The sequence below is a fragment of the Lonchura striata genome, chromosome 38 (assembly GCF_046129695.1).
Source record: "Lonchura striata isolate bLonStr1 chromosome 38, bLonStr1.mat, whole genome shotgun sequence".
NCBI lineage: Eukaryota > Metazoa > Chordata > Aves > Passeriformes > Estrildidae > Lonchura > Lonchura striata.
Window position 1 is genome coordinate 2,915,171 of NC_134640.1, and position 25,347 is coordinate 2,940,517.

The 25,347-nt window shown below is 65.2% G+C and overlaps 5 protein-coding genes and 2 non-coding genes across 8 annotated transcripts; 2 read left to right on the forward strand and 5 right to left on the reverse strand.

The window, feature by feature from the left end:
- Window positions 1-2,419: 2,419 nt before the first annotated feature.
- Window positions 2,420-5,889, forward strand: DHDH (dihydrodiol dehydrogenase). The gene is made up of 7 exons (XM_077789851.1): window positions 2,420-2,605; window positions 2,849-2,960; window positions 3,487-3,650; window positions 3,963-4,218; window positions 4,700-4,824; window positions 5,109-5,259; window positions 5,621-5,889. Exons 1-7 carry the CDS (start codon window positions 2,420-2,422, stop codon window positions 5,887-5,889), a joined length of 1,263 nt encoding a protein of 420 aa, XP_077645977.1.
- A 188-nt stretch (window positions 5,890-6,077) lies between these two features.
- RPL13A (ribosomal protein L13a) lies at window positions 6,078-9,412 on the reverse strand. Its single transcript, XM_077789882.1, has 8 exons — window positions 9,349-9,412; window positions 9,065-9,137; window positions 8,781-8,846; window positions 8,258-8,359; window positions 7,943-8,028; window positions 7,472-7,531; window positions 6,810-6,932; window positions 6,078-6,211 (listed from the first exon to the last, which is right to left on the reverse strand). The coding sequence occupies exons 1-8, from the start codon at window positions 9,361-9,363 to the stop codon at window positions 6,125-6,127; spliced, it is 612 nt and encodes a 203-aa protein (XP_077646008.1). The 5' UTR covers window positions 9,364-9,412; the 3' UTR covers window positions 6,078-6,124.
- On the reverse strand, window positions 7,622-7,692 carry LOC144248160 (small nucleolar RNA SNORD34). The gene has a single exon (XR_013341546.1). It is a non-coding gene; the product is annotated as a small nucleolar RNA SNORD34 (small nucleolar RNA).
- Window positions 8,918-8,996, reverse strand: LOC116184779 (small nucleolar RNA Z195/SNORD33/SNORD32 family). Its single transcript, XR_004149476.1, has one exon. It is a non-coding gene; the product is annotated as a small nucleolar RNA Z195/SNORD33/SNORD32 family (small nucleolar RNA).
- A 267-nt stretch (window positions 9,413-9,679) lies between the features above and the next one.
- SLC17A7 (solute carrier family 17 member 7) lies at window positions 9,680-15,594 on the reverse strand. Its single transcript, XM_077789890.1, has 12 exons — window positions 15,461-15,594; window positions 14,515-14,737; window positions 14,076-14,194; window positions 13,882-13,996; window positions 13,169-13,256; window positions 13,004-13,090; window positions 12,598-12,737; window positions 12,076-12,222; window positions 11,768-11,900; window positions 11,138-11,248; window positions 10,753-10,880; window positions 9,680-10,207 (listed from the first exon to the last, which is right to left on the reverse strand). The coding sequence occupies exons 1-12, from the start codon at window positions 15,520-15,522 to the stop codon at window positions 9,938-9,940; spliced, it is 1,623 nt and encodes a 540-aa protein (XP_077646016.1). The 5' UTR covers window positions 15,523-15,594; the 3' UTR covers window positions 9,680-9,937.
- Window positions 15,595-15,796: 202 nt separating this feature from the next.
- Window positions 15,797-18,882, reverse strand: PIH1D1 (PIH1 domain containing 1). Of its 2 annotated transcripts, XM_031507849.2 has the most exons (9): window positions 18,684-18,882; window positions 18,548-18,611; window positions 18,222-18,410; window positions 17,649-17,710; window positions 17,484-17,568; window positions 17,288-17,381; window positions 17,123-17,213; window positions 16,585-16,773; window positions 15,797-16,254 (listed from the first exon to the last, which is right to left on the reverse strand). In XM_031507849.2, the coding sequence occupies exons 1-9, from the start codon at window positions 18,765-18,767 to the stop codon at window positions 16,222-16,224; spliced, it is 891 nt and encodes a 296-aa protein (XP_031363709.1). In that variant the 5' UTR covers window positions 18,768-18,882; the 3' UTR covers window positions 15,797-16,221. The 2 variants fall into 2 exon arrangements, with proteins under 2 accessions (XP_031363709.1, XP_077646017.1); XM_077789891.1 differs by lacking the exon at window positions 16,585-16,773.
- A 192-nt stretch (window positions 18,883-19,074) lies between these two features.
- Window positions 19,075-25,330, forward strand: ALDH16A1 (aldehyde dehydrogenase 16 family member A1). Its single transcript, XM_021550036.3, has 17 exons — window positions 19,075-19,221; window positions 19,606-19,708; window positions 20,038-20,164; window positions 20,669-20,850; window positions 20,954-21,031; window positions 21,422-21,609; window positions 21,707-21,862; window positions 22,359-22,550; window positions 22,847-22,951; window positions 23,034-23,170; window positions 23,241-23,334; window positions 23,540-23,601; window positions 23,885-23,962; window positions 24,056-24,224; window positions 24,310-24,486; window positions 24,747-24,869; window positions 25,071-25,330. The coding sequence occupies exons 1-17, from the start codon at window positions 19,126-19,128 to the stop codon at window positions 25,230-25,232; spliced, it is 2,229 nt and encodes a 742-aa protein (XP_021405711.3). The 5' UTR covers window positions 19,075-19,125; the 3' UTR covers window positions 25,233-25,330.
- The last annotated feature ends 17 nt before the right edge of the window (window positions 25,331-25,347 follow it).

Below are 25,347 nucleotides of genomic sequence, written 5' to 3' on the forward strand. Positions count from 1 at the left end.
GCGCCGCCGTGCCCCGCCCTCAGCCCAGCCAATAGCCACGCGCCGACCCGCCCCCCGCCTCCGGCCAATCGGCGAGCGCCATTCGCACCCCGCCCCCAGAAGCCACGCCCCCAAGGCCAATAAACACAGTCGGGTTCTCGCCGCTCATTTGCATATTGGCTACGCCTCTCCGCGGCCGGCGGCCAATGGGAGCGCGGGGCCGCGCGGAGGGGGCGTGGCCCCGGCACGTGCGGGGGCGGAGCCACGCCCCGGAGGGGAACCCAGGAGCCCCGAAATTCCCGAAATTCCCAAAGTTCCCCAAATCCCTCAAATCCAGGGACTCCCGAATTCCCAAAAATTCCCGAAATTCCCCCAAATCCCCCCAAACCCATGGACTCCAGGAGCCCCGAAATTCCCCAAATCCCTAAAATCACCGAAAACCCTGAAATCCCTGAAAGTTCCCAAAGCCCCTGAAATCTCTGAAATCCTGAAAATCCTCCAAAATCCCCAAAATCCAGGGAGCCCCAAATCCCCGAATCCCCCCGGGGCAGCCCCCGCCGCCCCTCCCCCCCCGGGGTGTCCCCCCGCCCCTCCCTCACCCGCGCGTGGGCGGGGGAGGGGCGCGGGAGCTTCCCACGGGTGGGGGAGAGGCGGGCGCGGCCCCGGTCCCGCCCCGGCAGGTGCGGGACGGACCGGGACCGGATCGGTACCGGGATCGGGATCGGGCTGGGATCGGCACCGGGACAGGGCTGGGACCGGGTCCGGATCGGGAACGGGATCGGGATCGGGCTGGGACCGGTACCGGGACAGGGCTGGGACCGGGTCCGGATCGATACCGGGATCGGGATCGGGCTGGGATCGGTACCGGGACAGGGCTGGGACCGGGACCACGATCGGTACCGGGATCGGGATCGGGCTAGGATCGGTACCGGGACAGGGCTGGGACCGGTACCAGGATCGGGAACGGGATCGGGATCGGGCTGGGATCGGTACCGGGACAGGGCTGGGACCGGGTCCGGATCGGGACCGGGATCGGGATCGGGCTGGGACCGGTACCGGGACAGGGCTGGGACCGGGTCCGGATCGATACCGGGATCGGGATCGGGCTGGGATCGGTACCGGGACAGGGCTGGGACCGGGTCCGGATCGGGATCGGGATCGGGATCGGGCTGGGATCGGTACCGGGACAGGGCTGGGACCGGGACCACGATCGGTACCGGGATCGGGATCGGGCTGGGATCGGTACCGGGACAGGGCTGGGACCGGGATCGGGATCGGGATCGGGATAGGGCTGGGATAGGAATCGGATCGGTACCGGCATCGGGATCAGGACAGGGCTGGGATCGGTACCGGGACCGGTTTGGTACCGGGATCGGGATCGGGCTGGGATCGGTACCGGGACAGGGCTGGGACCGGGATCGGGATCGGGATCGGGATAGGGCTGGGATAGGAATCGGATCGGTACCGGCATCGGGATCAGGACAGGGCTGGGATCGGTACCGGGACCGGTTTGGTACCGGGATCGGGATCGGGCTGGGATCGGTACCGGGACAGGGCTGGTACCGGGTCCGGATCGGTACCGGGATCGGGATCGGGCTGGGATCGGTACCGGGACAGGGCTGGGACCGGGACCACGATCGGTACCGGGATCGGGATCGGGCTGGGATCGGTACCGGGACAGGGCTGGGACCGGGACCACGATCGGTACCGGGATCGGGATCGGGCTGGGATCGGTACCGGGACAGGGCTGGGACCGGGATCGGGATCGGGATCGGGATAGGGCTGGGATAGGAATCGGATCGGTACCGGCATCGGGATCAGGACAGGGCTGGGATCGGTACCGGGACCGGTTTGGTACCGGGATCGGGATCGGGCTGGGATCGGTACCGGGACAGGGCTGGGACTGGGTCCGGATCGGTACCGGGATCGGGATCGGGCTGGGATCGGTACCGGGACAGGGCTGGGACCGGGTCCGGATTGGGATCGGGATCGGGCTGGGATCGGTACCGGGATAGGACTGGGATAGGGATCGGATCGGTACCGGCACCGGGATCAGGACAGGGCTGGGATTGGTACCGGGACTGGCCTGGGGGACCGGGATCGGGATTGGGCCGGGATCGGTACCGGCACCGGGTCAGGGCTGGGATCGGGACCGGGACCGGTTCGGTACCGGGACAGGGCCGGGCCCGGGACAAGAATCGGTACCGGGATAGGACTGGGATAGGGATCGGATTGGTACCGGCACCGGGATCAGGACAGGGCTGGGATCGGTACCGGGACTGGGCTGGGGGACCGGGATTGGTACCGGCACCGGGACAGGGCCGGGATCGGTACCGGCACCGGGACAGGGCTGGGACCGGGATCGGGATCGAGATCAGACCTGGACTAGGATCGGGACCGGGACGGGGATCGGGATCGTGACTGGGACCGGGATCGGGAGATGGATCGGGACACGGAGCGGGACACGGAGCGGGACCAGGAGCGGGAAGCGGAGCCGTGCCCCGAACCGGAGCCCCCCGGAGCCCGGCCCGGGCCGCCCCCCACGCGCTGGGGCATCTGCGCGGCCGGGGCCATCAGCCACGACTTCGTGCTGGCCCTCGGCACCCTGCCCCGCTCCGAGCACACGGTGACCCCCAAAGCCCCCAAAATCCCCCCAAATCCCCGGGAACCCCAAACCCGCCGTGAGCCCCAAATCCCGGGCGTGTCCCCGAATCCCGGGCGCGTCCCCAAAACCCCAGGGCGCGTCCCTCCCCCGCCGTTGTGCAATCCCAAACACCGGGGCTCACTCCCTCCCCCCTAAACGCGGGGGGGATTTTTGGGGTCCCCCGGGGTTTTGGGGTCCCCGCGACCCCCGGCCGTGCCCCCGCAGGTGGCGGCCGTGGCCGCCCGGGATTTGGGGCGCGCCCAGGCCTTCGCCCGGCGCTTCGGGGTGCCCCGAGCCTACGGATCCTACGAGGAGCTGGCCGAGGACCCCGACATCGGTGAGACCCCACAAAAATCTGGGGTCCTGAGAGGATTTTGGGGTTTTTGGGGGGGGTTCTGGGTATTTTCAGTGATGAGTTTTTTGGGGCCAGGGTGTGTTTGGGTTTTTTTAGGCGTTGGGGTATTTTTTGGGATGTCCCCCTCTCATGTGGTGCATGTGTGGGAGGCGTATGGGGGTCGGGGGTTTTATGGAGTTTTGTTTTTTTGTTGTTTGTTTTGTTTTGTTTGTTTGTTTGTTTGTTTTGGGGGGGTCGGGGCTGTATGGGGTTTTTGGGGGGTTTTGGCACTTTGGGTTTTTTTGGGTTGGGGTTGTTTTTGGGGTCTCTCAGGCTGTTTTTAGAGTCTCTCAGGCTGTTTCTGGGCTCCCCTGAGGCCGTTTTTGGGGGGAGGTTTTTGCTGTTTGGGTTTTGGGTTCGGGCTGTTTCTGGGCTCCCCTGAGGCCGTTTTTGGGGGGAGGTTTTTGCTGTTTGGGTTTTGGGTTCGGGCCGTGTGCGGGCTCCCCTGAGGCCGTTTTCTGCTCCCCAGACGTGGTGTACGTGGGCACGGTGAACCCCGCGCACCTGCCCGCGGGGCTGCTGTTCCTGCGCCGCGGCCGGGCCGTGCTGATGGAGAAGCCGATGGCGCTCGGGGCCCGCGAGGTCGCGCAGCTCGTGGGGACGGCGCGGGAGCGCGGCGTCTTCCTGATGGAGGTGCCCCTTCCCAGTGCTCCCAGTTTGTGCTCCCGCTGCTCCCAGTGCTCCCCATGACACCAGTCTGCCATTCCCAGTGCTCCCAGTTTGTGTTCCCGGTGCTCCCAGTTTGCTGTTCCCAGTGCTCCCAGTTTGTGTTCCCGGGGCTCCCAGTTTGCTTTTCCCAGTGCTCCCAGTGCCCCTCTCCCAGTGTTCCCAGAGCCCCCAGTGCTCCCAGTAGCTGCAGTCCCCCATTCCCAGTCTCTCCCAGTAACCCCATTCCCAGTCCCCCCAGTCTCTCCCAGTGCCCCCAGTACCCCGTTCTCCCCGCAGGGGTTCTGGACCCGCTTTTTCCCCGCCTGGCGCCGCCTGCGCTCGCTGGCGGCCGGGGGGGCCCTGGGGACCCCCCTGGTGCTGCGGGGGTCGCTGGGGTTCGCCCTGGGGGGGGTCCCGCGGCTGCGCGAGCCGGCGCTGGGCGGGGGGGCCCTGCTGGACCTGGGGGGCTACGGGCTGCAGGCGGCGCTGGCCCTGCTGGGGGGCGGCCAGGGCCCCCCCCGGCTGCGGGCCCACGGGCGACTGCACCCCACCGGTACGGACCGGGGGCTGGGGGCACTGACTGGGGGGCACTGGGGGGGACTGGGGGCAGTGCGAGAGGACTGAGAGGTATTGGGAGGGGATTGGGGGCACTGGGGGGGGATTGGGGGGCAGTGGAGGGCGGCCAGCCCCCGACCCGGCTGCACCTCACCAGTACGGACTGTGGGGCTGGGAGGGATTGGGGGGCACTGGGAGGGGATTTGGGGCAGTGCGAGGGGACTGGGGGGCTGGGAGGGATTGGGGGGCACTGGCAAGGGACTTTTTTCCAGTTTTCTGCAGATCTTACCCCATTATTTTCCCCCCTTTATTTTTCCTATTTTTTCCCATTTACCCGTTACTTCCCTCCTTATTTTCTCCGTTCCCCCCCCCCTCCCCCCATTTTTTTCCATGTTTTCCTCCATTATTTTCCCCATTCTTCTCCCGTTTCTTCCCCCGTTTTCCCCCCGTTATTTTCCCCGGTTTTATCCCGTTCCCAGGCGTGGATGAGTCGGTGGCGGTGACGCTGGAGTTCCCCGGGGGGGCCCTGGCTGTGCTCGTCTTCTCCATGGCCGCGGAGCTGCCGGGGGGGGCGGCGCTGGGGGGCCCGCGGGGCTGGGCCGAGGTGACCCCAAAATCCGGGGGAGGGGGGCCCAAAATCCGGGAGGGACCCCAAAACCCAGGGATGTGCCCAAAAATGGGGGGGGTGGGTGGTGTCCCAAAAACCGGGGACAACCTCAAATTTTTTTGGGGAGGGTTTCAGGTTTTTTGGGGTTTATGGGGGTTTTTCGGGGTTTATGGAGGAGTTTGGGGTTTTCAGGTTTTTTGGGGTTTATGGGGGGTTTTTTTGATTTTTTTTGCGGGTTTTCCTGCGGTGTTTTGGGGTGCCCTGACCCCGTGCCCCCGCAGCTGCCCAGCCACATGAACTGCCCCACCGAGCTGCTCTGGGGGGGTCACCGCGAGCGCTTCCCGCTGCCCGCCCTGGCCGAGCCCCCCAACTTCCCGCACGGCGCCGGGCTGCGCTACGAGGCACAGCACGTGCGGGACTGCCTGCTCCGGGGTGAGCTTTTGGGGCGAAACGCGGGGATTTGGGTGAAAAAATGGGTCTGGGGGGAAACCATGGGGTTTGGGGGGAAACCACGGGGTTTGGGGTGAAGTAATGGGTCTGGGGGGGGGAAAGCAATGGGTTTCGGAGGGAAAACACTGGGGTTTTGGACAAAATAACAGGTTTGGGGGGAAATAACGAGATTTTGGGCAAAATAAAATGGTCTGGGGGGGAACAACAGGTTTTGGGGCAAAACCACACTGTTTTGGGCAAAACAATGGGTCTGGGGGGGAACAACAGGTTTTGGGGGAAAGCCCCGGGGTTTTGGGGTGAAACCCCCAATTTTGGGGTGAATGCCGGGTTTGGGGTGACCCAGGACTGACTGAGAGCCCCGAGATGCCGCTGGCCGAGAGCGAGGTCATCGCACAGCTGCTGGACGAGGCGCGGGCCCAGGTGGGGGTGCGGCTGTCCGGAGTGACCACTGACCACCCGGAGCGGCCACTGACCCTCCTGAGTGACCAGCCACCCTCCGGAGTGACCACTGACCACCCGGAGCAGCCACTGACCCTCCTGAGTGACCAGCCACCCTCTGGAGTGACCACTGACCACCCGGAGCGGCCACTGACTCTCCCGAGTGACCACTGACCACCCGGAGCGGCCACTGACTCTCCCGAGTGACCACTGACTGCCCGGAGTGACCAGCCACCCTCCCAAGTGACCCCTAACCCTCCTGAGTGACCCCGGAGTGACCGCAGCAGCTCCGGCGCTGCGTGCCCATGGTTTAATAAAATCGCCAAAATCTCTGAAACCACCCCAAAACAGTGGCCGGCCACTGCCAGTGTATCCCAGTTTGGGTTTATTACAGCCCCTTTTGGGTTGGTTACAGCAGGATCCCGTGCTGCCGCAGCACCGCCGTGAACGGCGCCGCTTTCTTCTCCGCGCTGCGCTCGGCCCGGCGCCGCAGGCTCTGGGGCCAAAAACGGGAGAATCAGGAAAAAGGGGAAAAAGATGGAAAAAACCATGAGAATTGGGTAAAAAACGTGGAAAAAAACAAGCAAAAAATGTGAGAATCAGGGGAAAAGAAAAAAAACCAGAAAAAAACGGGAGAATCGGGGAAAAGGGAAAAAACAGGAAAGAGTGGGGAAAAAAAAAAGGGAAAATCAGGGAAAAGGGAAAAAAGCCAGGAAAAAACACGTAAAAATCAGAGAAAAAGGAAAAAAAAAAAACAGGAGAAAAATGAGGTAATAATGGGAAAAGGACAAAACAAGGAAAAAAAAGGGAGACTCGATTTGACCCCAATTCCCCCCACCCTGAATTCCAATGGAATTCAGGTCTTGCCCCTGGTTTGAGGCTTTTACCTCCTTTTAGGACTCTTTTACCTGGCTTTAGGATTTTTACCTGGTTTTAGGGCTTTTCCGCTGTTTTTCTGGACTTTCCCACCCCTGCCAGCATTTTGAAATCCCAATCCCAAATCCTGGGGGGTTCTCCCTGCCTGGCTCTGGACCCTCCCCCCGATTTGGGTGTCCTCCCGAGGGATTTTGGGGCGTTTTCCCCGTTTTCCTCACCATCATCTTCCTCTTCTTGTTGTAGCGGAGCTTGGCCTTCTCCTTCCGCTTCTCCTCCAGGGCCTCGGTCACGTCCCGGTACTTCCAGCCCACCTCGTGTGCCAGCCGGCCCAGAACGGCAAACTGGGAGGCACGGGGGGCTCAGAACCCCAAAACCCCCCCAAATCCCATAAAACCACCCCCAATCCTATAAAACCCCACCAAAACCCCATAAAACCAGCCCAAATCCCATAAAACCCCACCAAAACCCCATAAAACCACCCAAATCCCATAAAACCTGGCCCAATCCCATAAAACCACCCAGAACTGCCCAAAATACCACAAAACTCACCCAAATCTCCCTAATTCTCCACCGAAATCCCATAAAACCCTTAAAATCCCATAAACCCCCTAAAAAAGTCCCAGAAAACCCCCTAAAATCCCTTAAACTTCTTAAAAACCCTCATGAAACCCCCCAAAAATCCCACTACCCCCATTAAAATCCCATACAACCCCTAAAAAACCATATAAAGCTCCCTAAAATCCCATAGACTCCTAAAAAAATCCATTAAAAAACCCTCATAAAACTGCCTAAAACGCTGTAAAATCCACACAACAATCCCATAAAACTCCCAAAATCCCAAAAACTCCTAAAAACCCCCCAAACCCCCTCCCGCACCCACCTTGCGCGTGGGTTTGAGGCGGATGATTTTGAGGGCAGCCGGCACCACCATCCGCTTCCTCTGGAAAACCCAGGAATTTCGGGATTTTTGGGGGTTTTTTTAAGGTTTTTGGGGTTTTATTGGGCAGGTCCCAGGGGTGGGCGGGGCTCCAGGTGTCTCAGATTTGTTTTTTTCTCAGCAGAAATCGAACAATGTAGGTAAAAATGACATCACTGACACCACGGCTCATTTTGGGGGGATTTTAGGGAGATTTGGGGGGGAAATTTGGGGAGTTCTGGAGGGGGAATTTGAAGGACATTTGGGGGATTTTAGAGAGGGAATTTTGGGGAAGATTTCAGGGTTTTGGCAGTGGAAATTTGGAGGGCTCCAGAGAGGGAATTTGGGAATGACTTGGGGATTTCTGGAGTGGCAATTCGGGGGGTTTTGGAGGGAGAATTTTGGGTAAGATTTGGGGGTTTGGGGTTTTCCCACCTTGTCGTAGGGCGGGGGGATACCATCGAACACCTTGAGCCGCTCCAGGGCCGCCTGGCCCCGCTTGGTTTTGTGGGGCAGCATCCCTGAATTTGGGGTGAAAACACAGATTTAGCATCCTTGGATTTGGGGTGAAAGCACTGGGATTAGGGCAATTCCCAGGGCTGATTTTGGGATAATCAGAGAAAAAGGAAAAAAAGAGGAAAAAACCAAAAAAAAAAAAAAAGAGAGTCAGAGAAAAAGAAAAAAAACGGGAAAAAAAAAGGAGAATCAGGGAAAAAGGAAATAAAATCAGAAAAAAAGCGGAGTTTTCACCTCGGACCGTGCGCCAGAAGATCCGACTGGGAGCTCGGAAGTGGAAAGGGCCCCGCGAGGGGTTGGTGTTCATCCTCTTCCTCAGGAATGCCAGGAACTTCACTGCGGGGAAAACGGGGCAAAATCCCTCAGGAACGGCAGAAAACGGGACAAAATCCCTCCGAAATGGCACTTTGGGAACTGGGGAGTGCCAGGATGGGGAAACAGGGGGAAATCCCCCCAAAAACTTCACTGGGGTGGGCAAACAGAGTGAATTCCCTAAATGGGATTTGGGGAATGCGAAAATCCCCCAAAATGGGGGCTGGGGGTGCACCGAGAACCTTCTGGAAACTTCTGCGTGACTCAGGAACGGCGGGACCGACCCTAAAACCCGGGATTGTCCCCAAAACCCGGGATTGTCCCCAAAACCCGGGACTGTCCCCAAAACCTGGCACTGCCCTCAAAATCCGGGATCTCCTTCCATTCCCGGGATTTCTCCCGAACCCGGGATTTCTCCCGAACCCGGGACCCCCGGGCCACTCACGCTTGTTGCGGTAGAAGTTCCCAGAGATGTTGATGCCCTCGCAGCGAACCACGACCACGCGGCGGCCTGCGGAGAGCGCGGCGGGCCCGGTCAGCCCAGCCCGGTGCCCCCGGTACCCCCAGTATCCCCCGGTGCCCCCGCGCTCAGCTGGTAGTGCATGGAGGCAGCTCTCATTGTCGTTAAACTCGACAGCCGACAGCGCTCATCACGGCGCGGGGGGCCCGGTGCCCCGGGATTGTCCCGGGATTCCCCCGGTGTGCCCCGGGAAAGGCTCCCGCACTCACCCAGCAGCACCTGCTTGGCCACGATCGCCGCCAGCCGGCCCAGGAGGTGCCCGCGCCCGTCGATCACCAGAACCTGCGGCGCGGGCGGCACCGGGTGAGGCCCCGCCGCCACCGGGGCCGGGCCGCACCGCGGGGCCGCCACGTGGCCGCGCCCCGCGCTCCCCCCGCCGCCCGCCCGCCGCTCCCCGCAGCCCCCCGCAGCGCCCGGCCCCATCCCAGAGCCCCGCGGAGCCCGGCCGGGCGCCCCTCCCGCCCCGTGCCGCCCCCGTGCCGCCGCGCCGCACCCGCGGCTCCGCCATGGCCGCCGCCCGCTCGCAAAGAGGCCCCGCCCCCCACGCGGGGTCGCCGCTTCCGTCGGGGACAGCGGCGGGCGGAAGTGACGCCACGACGCGAAGAGGGCGCGAAGCCGCGCCGGGATGCGCCACTGAGGGCGGAAGTGGGGCGGGAACGCCCCCGGTGCCCCCAGTCCCTCCCGGTGCTCCCAGTACGCGCAGGACCCGCTCCCCGGCCTCCCAGTGCTGCCCCAGTTCCCCGCCCAGTACCTGCAGTCCCTCCCAGTGCCCCCAGTAACCATCCGAATCCCTCCCAGTGTCCCCAGTACAGCACTCCAGGCTCTCCAGCGGTCGCTCCTTGTATTTATATATGTACAGCGGAGGGGCCCCGGCTCTCGGGGCTCTCGCACCGGGGGTCCCCGGTCGCTCCTGGGGTTCTCGGGGCTCTCAGGGACTCGGACCGGGGTTCCCCGGTGGCTCCCGGGGGTCTCAGGGCTCTCGGGGGGCTCGGACCGGGGGTCCCCGTTGGATCCCGGGGCTCTCGGGGATGGAAGGGGGGTGGGGTCGCCTCTTCGGAGCGCATCCCTGCGGGCGCCCCGCGTCACTCGTGCGGGGTCCCGGGAGCCGGGGTGGTGCCGGTGGCGCCGTAGCTGGCGGGGGGCCCTCCCGGGGGTCCCGGGGGTCCCACTCCTCCTTCCTCCTCCTCCTCCTCCTCGTCGTCCTCGCCGGCCGGCGCCAGCGGCTCCGCCTCCTCGCGCGGCGGCTCCGCCCACGGCTGCGGCTCCCCCGAGGCGAAGGCGCCGTAGAAGGCCACGCCCCCGTAGTGCACGAGCGCAGCGATCAGGAACACCCACTGCCACTCCTCGCGCGTCTGCGCCAATCAGCGCCCGACGCGTCACAGCAGGGCGGGGACACGAATGGGGAGGGGGCGTGGCCAGTGCGGAGCGCGGGAAAGAGGCGCGGCCAAGGGAAGGGCGGGGCCAAGGCGAGTGGGCGGGGCCGAGCACACAGTGAGTGACAGGCGGCCGGAGCGACCCCCAAAATTCCGAGGTCCCCTCCGGTCCCGTGGTGTCCCCCCAGGTGCCATTGTCCCCTGTGTGCCTCGGACCATGTCCCTCTGTCCTCCATGTCCATCTGTCTCCCCCCTGTCCCATTGTCCCCCCACGTCCCTCCATCCCCCGGTGTCCCTCTGTCCCCCCATGTCCCTCCGTCCCCCCCATGTCCCTCTGTGTCCCTCTGTCCCCATGTCCCATTTTCCCCCATGTCCCTCTGTCCCCCATGTCCCTCCATCCCTCCGTGTCCCTCTGTCCTCCATGTCCCTCTGTCCCCCATGTCCCTCTGTCCCCCCGTGTCCCTCTCTCCCTCTATGTCCCTCTGTCCCTCCTGCCCTCGTGTTGTCCCCTGCTGTCCCCGCACCTTGTGGCGCGTCAGTGCCCCCACGATGAGGGGACACACCATGCCCGACAGGGTCCCCACACCGTTGGACAGCCCCATCAGCACGCTGGCGTAGCGCGGCGCGATGTCCAGGTGGTTCACGTTGAACCCTGACATGGGGAGGGGACACAGGGGTATCACCTGTGTGTCACCGGTGTTTCCCCCACCCCGAGAAACCCCCAGGAAAAAACCACAGAACACCCCAAAAAACCCACAAAACACCCCAAAAAAACCCCCACAAAAACCCCCAAAACCCACAGAAAACCCACATAAAAACAACCCCAATACCCCACACAAAACACTCCAAAAAAACCCCACAAAACACCCCAAAATCTCACACAAAACCCCCCAGTCCCGCTGTCCCCACCGGAGATGGCGAAGCCGCTGAAGCCCACGGCCAGCACCAGGAAGGAGATGGCCACAGCCCGCGAGTGCGAGTAGCCCACCACCAGCAGCAGCGTGGCCTCCATGCCGAACCCTGCAAGGGGAACGCCGTCACCTGCTGTCCCCTCTACCACCGGCTGTCACCCGCTGTCCCCTCTGTGTCCCCTCAGTGCCCATGTCCCTTCTGTCTCCTCTGTCCCCTCCGTGTCTCCATGTCCCCCCAGCGCTGTCCCCACTGTCCCCTCCATGTCCCCCCGTTCCCTCTGTGTCTCCTCCATGTCCCCATGTCCCCAGTGTCCCCTCCGTGTCTCTGCTGCCCTGTGTTTGTGTCCCTGTTCCCTCTGTGTCCCCACTGTCCCCTCCATGTCCCCAGTGTCCCCTGCATGTCCGTGTTCCTTCCATGTCCCCCCTGTGTCCCTGCTGTCCTGTGTCCCCTCCATGTCCCCGCTGTCCCCTCGGTGTCCCCTCTGTCTGTGTCCCTGCTGTCCCCACCATGTCCCCGCTTTCCTGTGTCCCCCCCATGTCCCCCCCATGTCCCCGCTGTCCCCCCGTGTCCATGTCCCCGCTGTCCCGTGTCCCCGCTGTCCCCCCGTGTCCCCTGTCCCGTGCTGACCGCCGCAGTTCATCATCTTGCGGACGTTGGTGGTGGACATTAGCCCCCGCGAGCGCAGCAGGTCGGCGATCTGGCCACCGATGGGCACCACGATGGTCATCACCAGGTGCGGCAGCGCCGACAGCAGCCCCACCTGCGGGGCCGGGGGTTCGGGGCGGTTTGGGGCAGTTTTGGGGCTTTTTGGGTTTTTTTGTGTGGCTTTCTGTGGGTTTTGGGGTGTTTTGTGCAGTGTTTTCTGTGGGGTTTTTGAGATTTTTTTTTTTTTGGTGGGGTTTTTAGGAGTGTTTTGTGGGGATTTTGGGCCCAACCTTGCTGATCTCGAAGCCGAAGACCTCCTCGAAGTAGGCGGGCTGGCTGATGAGCAGCAGGTAGAAGGTCCAGCTGCGGCAGAAGTTGGCCACGATGATGGCGTAGACGGGCATCGAGGTGAAGAAGTGGCGCCAGGGTGTGGCCAGCTGCGGGTGGGGAGTGGCCACTGACCACACTGACCCCACTGACCCACTGACCGGCGGCGGTGACCCCCATGCCACCCCCGGCCCCGCTCCAGCCCCACTTCCCATGGGATGGAGCAGCTGGACCGTGCTGGAGGCCACGGTGGCCCCAAGGGTGGTGGCCACAGAGGCCTTCCAGTGGTCCCAGAGATCCCCCAGTGACCCCACTGCTTCCAGTGACCCTCCAGTGCTCCCAGTGACTGCCATGCCCATCCCAGTGACTCCCAGTGTCTGTCCCAGTACTCCCAGTGTCTGTCCCAGTACTCCCAGTGCTCATCCGAACACTCCCAGTGCCATTCCCAGCCCTCCCAGTGCCATTCCCAGTGCTCCCAGTCTGACCAGCAGCGGGTTGCTGCCCGCACTCTCGCCGATGCTCTCCTCGATGTACTTGCGCTCCTCGGCCGAGATCGTCGGGTGCTGCGCGGGGCTCTCGTAGGACACCAGCACCCAGAACAGGTACCAGAACACCCCGAAACTGCCTGGAGGGCTGGGGTTACTGGGAGGGGCACTGGGAACACTGGGGGCACTGGGAGGGGCACTGGGAGAGGTCACTGGGGGCAATGGGAGGGGTCCTGGGGGCATCCTGGGGGTCCCTGTGGGGCTTGGGGGTGTCTCGGTGGTTGCGAGGGGGTCCCAGTGGTCCTGTGAGGGTCCCGGGGGTTTCAGGGGTCCCAGGGGTGTCCCGGGGGTCCCATAAGGGTCCTGCTGGTCCCAAGGGGTCCTGGAGGGTCCCAGGGGCTCTCACCGTAGACGTAGAACACGGAGCTCCAGCCTGTGTACTGCACCAGGACCCCGGCCAGCGGCATGGCCACCACCGCCCCGGCGTACGAGCCTGCCGGGGCACGGCGGTCACCAGGGACGCCCTGGGGGCCCCCGCAGCCCCCCTGAGCCCCCCGGTAGCCCCCGGTACCGCAGAAAGCTGTGGTGGCCAGGCGGCTCCGCTCCAGGGGCGGCGCCCACTTGCTCCAGATGCCGTGACAGGCGGGGTAGGTCACGCCCTGCCGAAAGGGGCAGGGTCAACACGGGCAACGCCCACCTGGGCCACGCCCACCTGCCACACCCTGATGGGCGTGGTCCAGGGACACCAAGGGACACACCCAACCCTGGCCACGCCCACCTGGGCCACGCCCACCTACCACACCCTGATGGGCGTGGTCCAGGGACACCAAGGGACACACCCAACCCTGGCCACGCCCCCGCCATTGGGAGCGTGGAAATGGCCACGCCCCAACCTCACCAGTGGAACACCAAAATCCGCCCAGAAACACCCCAAAAACACCCCAAAAACACCTTAAAAACACCCCAAACTACCCCAAAACAAACACCGCTAAAACACCCCAAAACCACTCTAAAACAAACACTGCTAAACACCCCAAAAACACCTTAAAAATATTCCAAAACCACCCCAAAACCACCCCAAAACAAACACCACTAAAACACCCCAAACCAGCCCAAAACCACCCTAAAACCACACGAAAATCAACACAAAATTTCCCAAAACACCCCAGAGACACCCAAAATCCCCCAAAACCGCTCCTGCTCTTTTGTACGTACATGAAAACAGCCCCAAACCACCCCAAATACCCAAAACTGCCCGAAATGCCCACAAAACCCGGCGCTGACCTCCACCAGCCCCTGCATGACGCGCACGGCGATGACGCAGCCGACGTGGGTGCGCGCGGCTGACGGGATCAGCATGTTCAGCACCGAGGTGGACACGATGGCCAGCCCGAACACCCTGGCCAGGGGACACGCAGGTGACCGCCACGCCCCGGGCTCACCTGCGGGCCGGCCACGCCCCCCAGGCCAGCGCTCACCTGTTGGCCGCGAACTTCTGGGCGATGAATCCGCCAGGGATCTGCGTGACGATGTAGCCCCAGAAGAAGGAGCCGTGGATCATCCCCACTGTCTCAGGGTCCCAGTTGAACTGGGCATGCTGGGGAAGGCCCAGGAGGGGTCAGAGGGGTGGGGGACACGGCCTGGACACGCCCTGTCCAGGTGTGCACCCCCACACCTACCTCTGTCCCTTGTTCTGCAGGTATCCCAGAGTTGTGCCCCATCCCCGGTGACCCCGCACCTGTCCCAGGCCCTACTGCACCTTTACCTGTCCAGACCCGTTAATTAGTTAACTAATTAATTAATAAACTTATCTGGAAATTACTAATGGCCCCTATCTGCGGGCAGGGTTGTACCTGCTGACCCTCTCAGTGCTCCTCACTCTCTGACCCCATACCTGACCCCACAGCTGACCCATACCTGTCCGTGGCTGGGGTTGACCATGCTGACCACGGCCACGCCCAGGTTGCAACGGATGCCGAAGCTGATGCAGAAGCCGATGCCGCAGAGGATGGCGATGCCGTAGCGCCGGGGCAGCCCACAGAAGGTGCAGTCCAGCACCGGCGGCCGTGCCGCGCTCGGGCCCGCGCCCCCCGAGCTCAGCTCCAGAACCTCAGGGTCATCCTGCCGCCGCTCCAGGAACCTGCGGGGGCCACCCCCCATGTCCCCCCACCATGTTCCCCCATGTCCCTTCCTCCCCCACCCCCCGTGTCCTCCCTTCATGTCCCCCCTCCCTCTCTCCATGTTCCCGTGTTCCCTTGCTGTGTCCCTCCCATATCCCGTGTCCCTTTACCCCCTCCATGTCCCCGTGTCCCGCCCGTGTCCCTTTTTTCCCTCCCTGTTCCCGTGTCCCCTCTGTGTCCCTTTTTCCCCTCCCTGTCCCCGTGTCCCTTTTTCCCCTCCCTGTTCCCGTGTCCCCCCCGTGTCCCTTTTTCCCCTCCCTGTCCCCGTGTCCCCCCCGTGTCCCTTTTTCCCCTCTGTGTCCCCGTGTCCCCCCTGGGTCCCTTTTCCCCCCGCCGTGTCCCCCCCTGTGTCCCCCCCGCGCGCCGCTGGCCACAGATTAAAGCCTCTAAATCCCTGTGGTGGCGGCGCCGGGGAGGGGCCGAGGACAGGGACGGGGACACGCGTGGCATGGACACGAGTGGGCTGGTGGGGGAGGGACACACCCGTGTGGGGGGCACCCGGAATCCCCCAAAACCCTCCCAAAACCCCCAGCAAGCGACTCGCCCCCGATTTCCCCTGGGCTCTCACTGTCCTCACAGAGGGGTGACACAGCAACAGCGCAACCTGGTCCCAACCCCCCCTCAACCCTGACCCCCCCCATGTCCCCAGGACCCCCCCAGTGCCCCTAGTTTGGGGGTCTCACCTGTGCAGGCGGCCCAGCCCGGCCCCCAGCTGGCGCCGGAATTCCTCCCTGTTGAACTCCATGGCGGCTCAGGGCACCATGATCCTGGGACCCCCCTGTGACACCTCTGTCCCCCTCGGGGACACCCGGGGGACACCCGGGGGTCAGCTGGGGGTGTCCCCCCTCCCTCCCGCCCTCCCTGCAGCCCCCGACCCCTCCGCTGGCTCCTCTCGGCTCTCCCGGGCTCCGGAACGTCCTCCCTGGCCCCCCCCGGCCCCAGCTCAGCCCTAAATCCCCTCAATCCCCCCTGGCGTGGGCCGAGCCCACGGGGGGGCCCCGGCCAATCCCACCACAGGCTGCAGGTGTCGCTTTTATTGTGGGGGTGTCGTACAAAAAAAGATGGGGGACGGGGCAGGGGGCTGAGGGGAGCATGGGGGGGATGTGGAGGGTGGGAAGAGGGGCCTGGGGGGAACAGGAGGGGACTGGGGCAGCCCCAAAGAGACCCCAAGAGTGTCCAAAAGGAGGTCCCTGAGGGGAAGTCCAGGACGGTCCTGAGCTGCGGGGGCCAGGAGGGTTCTGTGGGGATCCAGGAGGGTCCCGGGGGAGCCCCAAAGAGACCCCATGAAGGTCCCTGAGAGGAAGTCCAGGATGATCCTGAGCTGTGGGGTCCAGGAGGTTTCCAGACAATCCTCGGGAGGGTCCCGGGTGATCCTGGAGAGGGTCCCAGGTGATCCTGGTTGCCCTAGGTGGGGCCCGTGGTGGGGCTGGGGGTCCCTCGCCCCTCACGCCCTCAGCGGCATCGTCACGGTGAGAACCTGCAGGGGGCGCCAGGCGCTCGGGGGCGTGTCCCGCGGCCGGGGGGCGTGTCCCGCGGGAGAAAGGGGGCGTGTCCCACGGCCGGGGGCGTGTCCCGCGCTCGGGGGGGCGTGTCCCGCGGGACAAAGGGGGCGTGTCCCACGGGAGAAAGGGGGCGTGTCCCACGGGAGAAAGGGGGCGTGTCCCGCGCTCAGGGCCGTGTCCCACGCTCGGGGGGGCGTGTCCCACGGCCGGAGGGGCGTGTCCCACGCTCGGGGGGGCGTGTCCCACGGCCGGGGTGCGTGTCCCACGGCCCGGGTGCGTGTCCACTCCGTGGCTGCCAGGGTTACCTTGGAGCGGCGGTGGAAGCGCGCGCGGCACCGCGCGGGGTCGGCGGGCAGCGGCAGCCCCAGCTCCAGCAGCGCCCCCTGATGGGCGGGCAGGCCTGCGGCGGCTCCAGCGGCGCCCCCCGGCGGCGGCGGGCGGAGCAGCAGCAGCCGCTCCTCGCTCAGCCCCAGCCACAGAGACCCCGCCCCCTCCTGGGCGGGGCCGGGAGGGGCGTGGCCATGGTTAGGACACGCCCACAGCGCCCCCCAACCCCTCCTTGGGCTTTAGGGGACCCCTCGTTGTTTCCCCACACTCCCCGGGATAAGAGAACCCCTCCTACCACAGTCCCCAGCGCCCCCCAGTGCCATCCCAGCATAATGGGACTCCTGCCATCCACCCCCAAGTGCCCCCCCAGCCTCCCCCAGGAGCCCACCAAACTGACCCTGGAATCAGGGGAACCCCATAAGCCAACCCCAGCGCCTCCCAGCTCTCCCCATTTGCCCCCCAGCACCTCCCAGTTCTCCCCAGTTCCCCCCCAGCGCCTCCCAGTTCCCTACTCACCACCTGGGGCAGGTGCACCCGGGCCTGAAGCACCTGTGGGTCCTGGGCCGAGGGCTCAGCCACCACCACAAACTGGGGGGGATCCGGGGGGCTGCAGGGAGGCACAGATGAGGGTGGGAGGATCCCAGGGATTTTGGGGAGGGGTCCCGGGGGGTCCCCACTCACCCCGGGAGCTCCTGGATGTGGGGCTGTGGCCGAGTCCGGATGTTCTGGGCCGAGATGGAGCCCAGGAATTTCCGGTTCCGCAGCACGCGCCAGCCTGGGGTGTTGTGGGGGGGGTCACGGGTGGGGTCCAGCCCAACCCCAGTCCTCCCAGTGCCCCCAGTCAGCTCCAGCCCCCCCCCAGTGCCCCCAGTCTCACCAGTCAGCTCCAGCTCCAGCCCGTACTTCTCTGACAGCCCCTCCATGGCCACGGTCAGGAAGAACTCGAGGTACAGAGGGTCGGCCTGGGGCGGCCGTGGGGTCAGAGCCCCCCGGGTGCCCCCTGAGCCCTCCAAGTGCCCCCCAAGCCCCCAGCCCCGCTGACCTGCAGCGTCCTGAAGAAATCCGAGTTGACCACGACGTCGTAGGCGGTGCAGCCATGGCCGCCTGTGGGGGGAGAGGGACCGGGGGGGTCAGGGGGAGGAAAGGGAAAGGGGAAATGGGAGAGGGGAAAGGGGAGAGAGGAAAGGGAAAGGGGAGAGGGGAAAGGGAAAGGGGAGAGGGGAAAGGGGAAAGGAGAAAGAAAGGGGAGAGAGGAAGGGGAAAGGGGAAGGAGAGAGGGGAAAGGGGAAGGGGAAAAGTGAGAGAGGAAAGGGGAGAGGGGAAAGGGAAAGGGAAAGGGAAAGGGAAAGGGGAAGGGAAAGGGGAAGGGAAAGGGGAAGGGAAAGGGAAAGAGGAAAGCGGAAAAGGGAGAAAGGGAAACAGAAAAGGGAAAAGGGAAAAGGGAAAAGAAAGAAAAAGGAAAAGAGAAAAGAGAGGAAAGGAAAAAGGGAAACCGGAAAGGAAAGGGAAAGGGAAAAGGAAAGAAAAGGGGGAAAAGGGGAAAAGGGGAAAAGGAAAGAAAAGGGGGAAAAGGGGAAAAGGAAAAGGAGTCCCGGGGCCAGTTGTGGGCTCTCACCTCGGTCCAGCTCGGCATGCGGCTCCCCCAGGCTCATGGGGATCCGGAAGGCGCCGTCAGGCCCGGGGGGCTCCCGCAGGAGCTGCTGCAGCCCCGGGGCGGGCACGGGGGGCGGCGGCGGCACCGCGGGCGAGTGGCAGATATTGAGGAACACCTTGTGCCCCCCGGCGCGGGTCTTCACGCACAGCCCTGGGAGCACGGGGGCGGTCAGGGGCGGCGGGGACCCCCAAAATCCACCGGGAGCGCTCAGGGGGCGGCGGGGACCCCCCAAAATCCACCGGGGGCGGCGGGGACCCCCCCCAAAATCCGCCACAGTCCCCCCGTACCCGGTTGTGGCGTCACCGCCCGGGCGGGGCCGGGGCGCGGGGACTCCTCACGGTCCGGGGGCACCTGCGGGGAGGAGAAGCGGCTCAGAACCGGCGCCGGGAGCGGCTCAGAACCGGCGCCGGGAGCGGGACCCACCTGCAGCAGCAGCCGCCGCAGCGCCGCCGCCTCCTCCTCTTCGTCCGCCTCCAGCTCGGCCGAGAGCAGCGACGGGTCCGACATGGCCTTGGGGGAGCGGGACGGGGCCGGGGGATGGAGCAGGACGGAGCGGGGTACCGGACCCGCAGGGAACCCCCGGGACCCCCAAACCCTTCCGGACACCCCCAAAACCCCTCGGGACCCCAGGGAACCCCCGGGACCCCCAAACCCTTCCGGACACCCCCAAAACCCGTCGGGACCCCCAAGCCGAACTCTCCGCTCCGCCCGGGCGCCCGCCCCGCTCCGCCATCCGTCACTTCCGCTTCCGGCGGCGCCCGTCGCCATGGTTACGCGGAGACGCTCTGGCCGCTCCCGCCCCGTCTCGGTGGTTTCGGGGCCGCTCTGGCCCGCCCCGCCCCGTCTCTGTGGTCCCTCGGCGGCCATGGCGGCTCTGGCGGCGCTCGGGGCTCCCCCGGTCCCCGAAATCTTCGCCACGATGGAGGAGGGGCCGGTCCCCGGCGAGATCAACGCGGGAGAGGTGCGGGCGGATCTGAGGGGTCCCTCTGGGCGGGTTCTGGGGGTCCCGGGGGGTTCCTGGGGGCCATTGAGGGGTCCTGGGTGTTTTTTGGGGGGTACTGGGGAACACTGCGGGGTCCCGAGGTGTTACTGGGGGGTTCCTGGGGGTTCTTGCCGGGGTCCTTGGGGGCACTGGAGTGGTCGCTGGGGAGCCCCGGGTTCCGTGGGGTGTCCCAAGGTCATTTGCGGGGTGGGAGAGTCACTGCTGGGGCCGGGGGTGCCAAACCCCAAACCCTGCCCCTGACTCCAAACCCAGACCCCAAACCCAGATCCCAAACCCTGACCCCAAACCCTGCCCCTGACCCCAAACCCAGCCCCTGACCCCAGACCCTGCCCCTGACCCCAGGCGTGGCTGGAGTCCCACGGCCGCAGCCTCGGACACTTCGTGGGCGGAACGTGGCTGAAACCGCCGGGGAGGGTCAGCCTGGCCTGCCCGGAGAGCAGCACCGGTACGGGCAGGGCTGGGGTTAAAGGCCACGGGCACGGATTTGGGGTCACTGGGCCAGGGTCAGGGACTGGGGTCAGGGCTTGGGGTCAGGGTTTGGAGTCAAGGTCAGGGTTTGGGGTCAGGATCAGGGGTCGGGGTCTGGGTTTGGGATCTGGGTTTAGGGTCAGTGTTTGGGGTCAGGGTTCAGGTTTGGGATCAGGGTTTGGGATCCAGGTTGGGGTCAGTGTTTGGAGTCAGGGCCTGGGTTTGGGGTCAGGGTTTGGGGTCAGTGTTTGGGGTCAGGATCAGGGCTCGGGGTCAGTGTCCGGCCCTGCCCTGCCCTCTCCCCAGGCCGGACGCTGGCCACGGTGCCGGCCGGGGACAGCTCGGACGTGGCCGTGGCCGTGGCGGCGGCGGCGGCGGCAGCTGAGGCCTGGGCGGGGCTGGGGGGGCCCCAGCGGGGGCAGCACCTGACCCGGTGAGTGACCCCTGACCCCTGGTGACCTTTGACCTGCCCCTGTTCCCTCCCTCTCCGGTCACCCCGGGTGTTACCCTGGTGTTTGGAAGTATTAAGTTTTGTTTTGTAATTCTTTTGAAAGCCTTAAAGGTCTCGTAAAACCTTTTCAACTTTCTGATCTGCTTATGTGTTTCTACTGGAGTTCCCAGCCACTGTTGCTGTAAATAATAACTGTTTTATGTTCTTTGTGAGGAGTTATATATATTAACAAATACATATAATATATGTATTATATATATTAACAAATTAATAAACTGTTAGTTTAACAGGGTAATTATAAAAACAGCAATTCCATCCTCCAATGCACAGCCACCCCTGGGATTCCACAAATGACAAACACTCAAATGAAACACTCTCCCTTTTAACCTTTAAACTTCCCAAACGTTTATGTACTTGGTGTCCAATGGCAACACCCGGGGTACCAAAACCCCTCTGAGCTGCCCCGATGTCCCCGGTGCCCCCCAGGCTGGCCGCCGCGCTGGCCGGTGAGCGCCGCGGGGCCGTGGGCGCCCTGCTGGCGCTGGCCGGAGGGCGGCCGCTCCACCGGACGCTCGGAGCCGACCTGGACCTGGCGCTGCGGCTGCTGCGGGCGCCAGCGGCCGCGGCCGAGCTCGGCCCACCCGGCCTGGAGGGCTGGACCCCACTGGGTGAGTGGCGCCTGTCCCCCCGTGTCCCCTCCCCGTGTCCCCTGACCCCCGCGTGTCCCCCAGGGGTGGTGGCCGTGGCCCCTGACCCCCATGTGTCCCCCAGGGGTGGTGGCCCTGGTCCTGGGGGGTCCCTGCTCGCTGCCAGCGCTGCTCTGGAAGTTGGGGCCACTCCTGGCCATGGGTGAGTGCACAGGGGGGACACTTGGGGACAGCTGGGGACCTTTGGGACACTTGGGGACAGCTGGGGATCTTGGGGACACTGTGGACAGCTGGCCGTGCAAGGAACGAGGGGCAGAGCCAGGGGGCAAAGGGTGTGGTAGGCTCCCCAATGTCCCTGTGGGGTGTCCTGGCCATTTTAGGATGTCCTGACATCCCTGTGGGGAGTCCCAGCAGTTTTGGGGTTCCCTGTGGAGGTCCCAGCAGTTTTGGGATTCCCTATGGGGGTCCCAGCAGTTTTGGGGGGTCCCAGCAGTTTTGAGGTGTCCCTGTGGGGGGTCCCAGCAGTTTTGGGGGGTCCCAGCAGGTTTGAGGTGTCCCTGTGGAGGTCCCAGCAGTTTTGGGGTGCCTCCAGGGAACACGGCTCTGGTGCTGTGCCCAGCGGCCGCAGCGCCGCCGCTGCTGCTGCTGGGGGAGCTGAGCAGGGAGGGGGCAGCGCTGCCCCCCGGGGTCCTCAACGTCCTGGCGGGACCCCTGGAGCTGTGCCAGGCCCTGCGCGCCCACCCCGAAATCGCCTCCGTCACCTTCCTCGGGGTGCCCCAGGTACGGCCACGTCCCAGCCCCACGGCTGGGGGGAGCTGGGGCTCCTCTCACCCCCCTCCCCAATTTGGGGGTCCCCACGCACTGTCTGTGCCCCCAGGAGGAGCTGCCGGCCCTGGTTTGGGGGTCCCCGTGCCGGGGGCCGCGCCTGGGGGGTCCCCGAGGGGGCCGTGTCGTCGTCGTCGTCCTGGACTCGGCCGACCTGGACAGCGCTGCTGCCGCCGTCGTCGCCAGTGCCGCCGCGCCCCCGGCGCTGGTGGGGTCCCAGGGGGCTCGGGGAGTTCTGGGGGGTTTTTAGGTCTTTCTGGGAGAGGTTCAGGGGTTTTTGTGGAGGTTTGGTGGTTTCTAAGGAGTTTTCTTGGGGGGGCTTTTTGGGAAGGTTTCAGGGTTTTTTGTGGAGGTTTCTCAGGGGTTTTTTTGGGGGGGCCTTTTGGGGAAGTTTCAGGGGTTTTTGTGGAGATTTGGCAGTTTCTAAGGAGTTTTTTTGGGGAGGTTTCAGGGGTTTTTGTGGATGTTCGGCAGTTTCTTAGGAGTTTTCTTGGGGGGGTCTTTTGGGGAGGTTTCAGAGGTTTTTATGGAGGTTTGGTAGTTTCTTGAGGGTTTTTTTGGGGGGGCCTTTTGGGGAGGTTTCAGGGGGGTTTTTTTGGCATGTTTGGTGGGGCTTTTTAGGAGGTTTCTGGGTTTCCCATGGGGGAGGTGTGTCAGTTTTTCAGGGGGTCCCTGATCCCCCGGTGCCTCCTGCGTGTCCCCAGTTCCCGGCTGGGGGGTGCGTGGTGCTGGCACAGGACGCGGTGGCGGCAGCGCTGGAGCAGCGGCTCCGGGCCCGCCTCGGGGGGCTGCAGCTCGGGGACCCCACAGACCCCAAAACGGAGGTGGGGCCGCTGCCCCCTGGGACCTGCCCGCCGGAGGGGGTGGTGCAGGAGGCGCTGCAGGAGGGGGCTCAGGTGAGGGGGTGCGCAAAGGGGGCCGGGTGGGGTGGCTGTGGGGACATCGGGGCAGCACAAAAGGGTTGGGAGGGTGGGGAGGGGCACGTGGTGTTTGGGGGTCAAGGTTGAGACTTCCTGGACATTGCTGTCTCCTGGGGTGAAATCCGGAGGTTCCCAGGGGTGGGTTTGGGTGCTCCTGGATGTTGGGACTGGCTGTGGGGCCATTTGGGGTCCCCCGGGGTCAGAGTGGGGGTACCCTGGGTGGCACTCTGAGGGTCCCCACCTTGTTGGGACCCCTGTTGTTTTCTGCCTAGGTTTTCCAGGTGCCGCTGCCACCGTTGCCGGAGCAGGAGCATCGCTTCTACCCCCTGACGCTTATCTCGGGGGTGGCCCCGACCTCACGCTGTCTGCGGGAGCCGGTGGGTGCCCCGGGGCGCCCTGGGGTGGGGGGCGTCCAGGGGCGCCTTTTGGGGCTGCCCTGAGCGTGCCCTGCCCCGCCAGGCCCCCGGGCCGCTGCTGGTGCTGCTGCCCGTGCGCAGCCCCACGGAGGCCGTGGCCTTGGCTTCGGCGCTACCCCAGACCGCGGCGGCTGCCGTCTGGGCCCAGGACATCACCATGGCCTTGGACACAGCGGACAGGTGACCAGCAGCCCCCTGAGCCCTGGGCCCAGGAGCGAGCGCTGGGCGCTGAGCACTGACCCCTCTCCAGGCTGCCCCAGGGGCTGGTGTGGCTCAACGCCCTGGACCTGCTGGACCCCAACGGGGGCTGCGCCGGGGGGGCTGCGGACACTGACCCGGATGAGGTGGGGGCTGCCAAGGGGGGGCTCTTCTGGGAGTCCTGGGTGGTTTGGGAGGGGTCCAGGGGGGTCGGGGGTGTCCTGGAGAAGCTGGAGGGATGTGGAGGTCTCCTGGGGTGGGTTCTGAGTTTTTCAGGGGGGAGTGGGGTGGGTTTTGGGGTTCCTGTGCAACTGTTGCAGATGGGCTCTGCCCCCCCCGGACTCCCTCCAGGCGCTGCGAGAATTTGGGTGCCCCCCCTGGGAACAGGCCCCCAAGGTGGATGAGCTGCTCAGGTACCCCCTGATGGGACAGGGACCCCTCTCCAGGATGGAGACTCCAAATTAGGGGGTCCTAGGACAAGAACTCCAAGACCGAGTTCCATTGGGACCCCAGTCAAACACCCTCAGCACCCCCTTCTTCCCTCCCGGGGTGGTCCCAGCCCCATCCTGTCCCCCCCGGAGGGTCCTGTGCACCTCTCAGGACCCCGATTGTCTCTCTCAAAGGGGTCCCGGTGACCCCCCGGTGCCCCTCCCACAGCGATGCCCTTTGATTCCCTGTCTCCCGTCCCTGTCGCAGCCCACTGGTGGCCGTGGATGACCCCGGCGATCCCGAGCTGGCTCATGCCGTGGCCGCCGCCCGTGGGGCCGCCCCGGGGTGAGTGCGAGGGTGGGTGGGCGGCTCCTCCAGGGGTGTCCCCCGACCCCCTTGGGAGGAGGCGTCGGTCCCCAATGCCCTCGGCTCCCGCAGGTGGGGGCGGCTGCCGGGAGCGTCGCGGGCCCGGGTGCTGCGGGGCGCGGCGGCGGCGCTGGCGGCGGCACCCGGGACCCCCGCGGACGGCGGCGGCGCGGACGGGAGCCTGCAGGGGGCGCTGCTGCGCTGGGCGGCGCGCCTGGAGCGCGGGGGCGGGGCCGTGCAGGTGGGCGTGGTCAAGGGGCGGGAGGAGAGTGGGTGATGCAAGAGGGGGCGTGGCCTATGACTGGGCGTGGCCAATCCCGCTGCAGGACGTGCCCGGGGGGCGGGCGCTGCTGGCGAGGCGGCCGCTCGGAGTGCTGGGCGTGGCCTGGGGCTGGCCACGCCCACTGGCGCTGCAGCTCCTCCTCCCGGCGCTCGCGCTCGGCAACGCCCTGGTGGTCGTGGCGCCCCCTGGCGGCGCCGGTTCCGCAGAGCGGCTTCGGAAGGTGCGGAACCGCGGGACCCCCCGCTGCCCCCCCGGTGACACCTGTGATGCCCCAGGAACCCCCCCGGGTGACCCCCATGCCCCCCGTTCCTCCCCCGCGACCCCCGGGAGCCCGCATATGTTCCCCCCAGGACCTCCCATGTGCCTCCTGTGTCCCTTCATGTGCCCCCCTGAAACCCTCCAGGACACCCCACGTCCCCTTCCTTCGCTGCAGGAAGCCGCCCCGCTCGGTGACACTCCCCTCTTCCTCTGTGTCCCCAGGCTCTGGTGGCCGCCGGGCTTCCCGGGGGTGTCCTGACGGTGCTTCCCGGGAATTCCCGGGGCTCCGGATCTGGCCTGGCGCGACATCACCCGGACGGGCTGTGGCTGTGCGGGGGGGACGCGGTGAGTGGAGGGGCAGTGGGGGGCAGAGTGTGGGGACACGGGGAAAGGGGACAGTGGAGGGCACGCCGGGGAAGGAGGGTTGACACTGGTGACGTTCTGGGGGTCTCAAGCCGTGGGACGGCTGCTGTGGTGGGGATTTGGGGTGCGGGGGACATCACCCCAGCTCTCCCCATCTGTCCCCTCTTATGTCCGCCCACCCAGGACTGCGACTGGGCCTCTGCCGTGAGCGTCCCCCGCGTTTGGGGGGTCCCGGCGGGACTCGTGGGGGCTCCGAGGCAGGACCCTCCCCCCGGCGCCGAACGGGAGCTGGAGCTGCGCTGCACCCGCCCCCACTGCCTTTGGCTTCCGGGGGGCGCTCCCTGAGATGCCCTCCAGAGCCTCCCAAATCTGCGGGGATTTCAGATCTCACACTGTGCCCCCAGCCCCGCGACCCCCACCCCAATAAACCGCTCCGAGTCGCAGCCGCTGTCACGTTTCT

Excerpts from the sequence above, each read along its gene's own strand:
- RPL13A (XM_077789882.1), bottom strand. Across the intron at positions 6,933-7,471 it reads GCCTCAAACCCACGCGCAAG|TTTGCCGTTCTGGGCCGGCT; the intron begins GTGGGTGCGGGA and ends CGTGCCTCCCAG. Across the intron at positions 6,212-6,809 it reads ACAAGAAGAGGAAGATGATG|AGCCTGCGGCGCCGGGCCGA; the intron begins GTGAGGAAAACG and ends TTTTGGCCCCAG.
- ALDH16A1 (XM_021550036.3), top strand. The coding sequence starts at position 19,126 with ATGGCGGCTCTGGCGGCGCTCGGGGCTCCCCCGGTCCCCGAAATCTTC. Across the intron at positions 19,709-20,037 it reads CTGCCCGGAGAGCAGCACCG|GCCGGACGCTGGCCACGGTG; the intron begins GTACGGGCAGGG and ends CCCTCTCCCCAG. Across the intron at positions 21,032-21,421 it reads GGGGCCACTCCTGGCCATGG|GGAACACGGCTCTGGTGCTG; the intron begins GTGAGTGCACAG and ends GGGTGCCTCCAG.
- SLC17A7 (XM_077789890.1), bottom strand. The coding sequence starts at position 15,522 with ATGGAGTTCAACAGGGAGGAATTCCGGCGCCAGCTGGGGGCCGGGCTG. Across the intron at positions 12,738-13,003 it reads CTCCGTGTTCTACGTCTACG|GCAGTTTCGGGGTGTTCTGG; the intron begins GTGAGAGCCCCT and ends CCAGCCCTCCAG. Across the intron at positions 11,901-12,075 it reads TCGGCTTCGAGATCAGCAAG|GTGGGGCTGCTGTCGGCGCT; the intron begins GTTGGGCCCAAA and ends CCGGCCCCGCAG.
- DHDH (XM_077789851.1), top strand. The coding sequence starts at position 2,420 with ATGGATCGGGACACGGAGCGGGACACGGAGCGGGACCAGGAGCGGGAA. Across the intron at positions 2,606-2,848 it reads TGCCCCGCTCCGAGCACACG|GTGGCGGCCGTGGCCGCCCG; the intron begins GTGACCCCCAAA and ends GTGCCCCCGCAG. Across the intron at positions 2,961-3,486 it reads GGCCGAGGACCCCGACATCG|ACGTGGTGTACGTGGGCACG; the intron begins GTGAGACCCCAC and ends TCTGCTCCCCAG.
- PIH1D1 (XM_031507849.2), bottom strand. The coding sequence starts at position 18,767 with ATGTCGGACCCGTCGCTGCTCTCGGCCGAGCTGGAGGCGGACGAAGAG. Across the intron at positions 17,214-17,287 it reads CACATCCAGGAGCTCCCGGG|CCCCCCGGATCCCCCCCAGT; the intron begins GTGAGTGGGGAC and ends GCCTCCCTGCAG. Across the intron at positions 16,774-17,122 it reads GGGTGCACCTGCCCCAGGTG|GAGGGGGCGGGGTCTCTGTG; the intron begins GTGAGTAGGGAA and ends GGCCCCGCCCAG.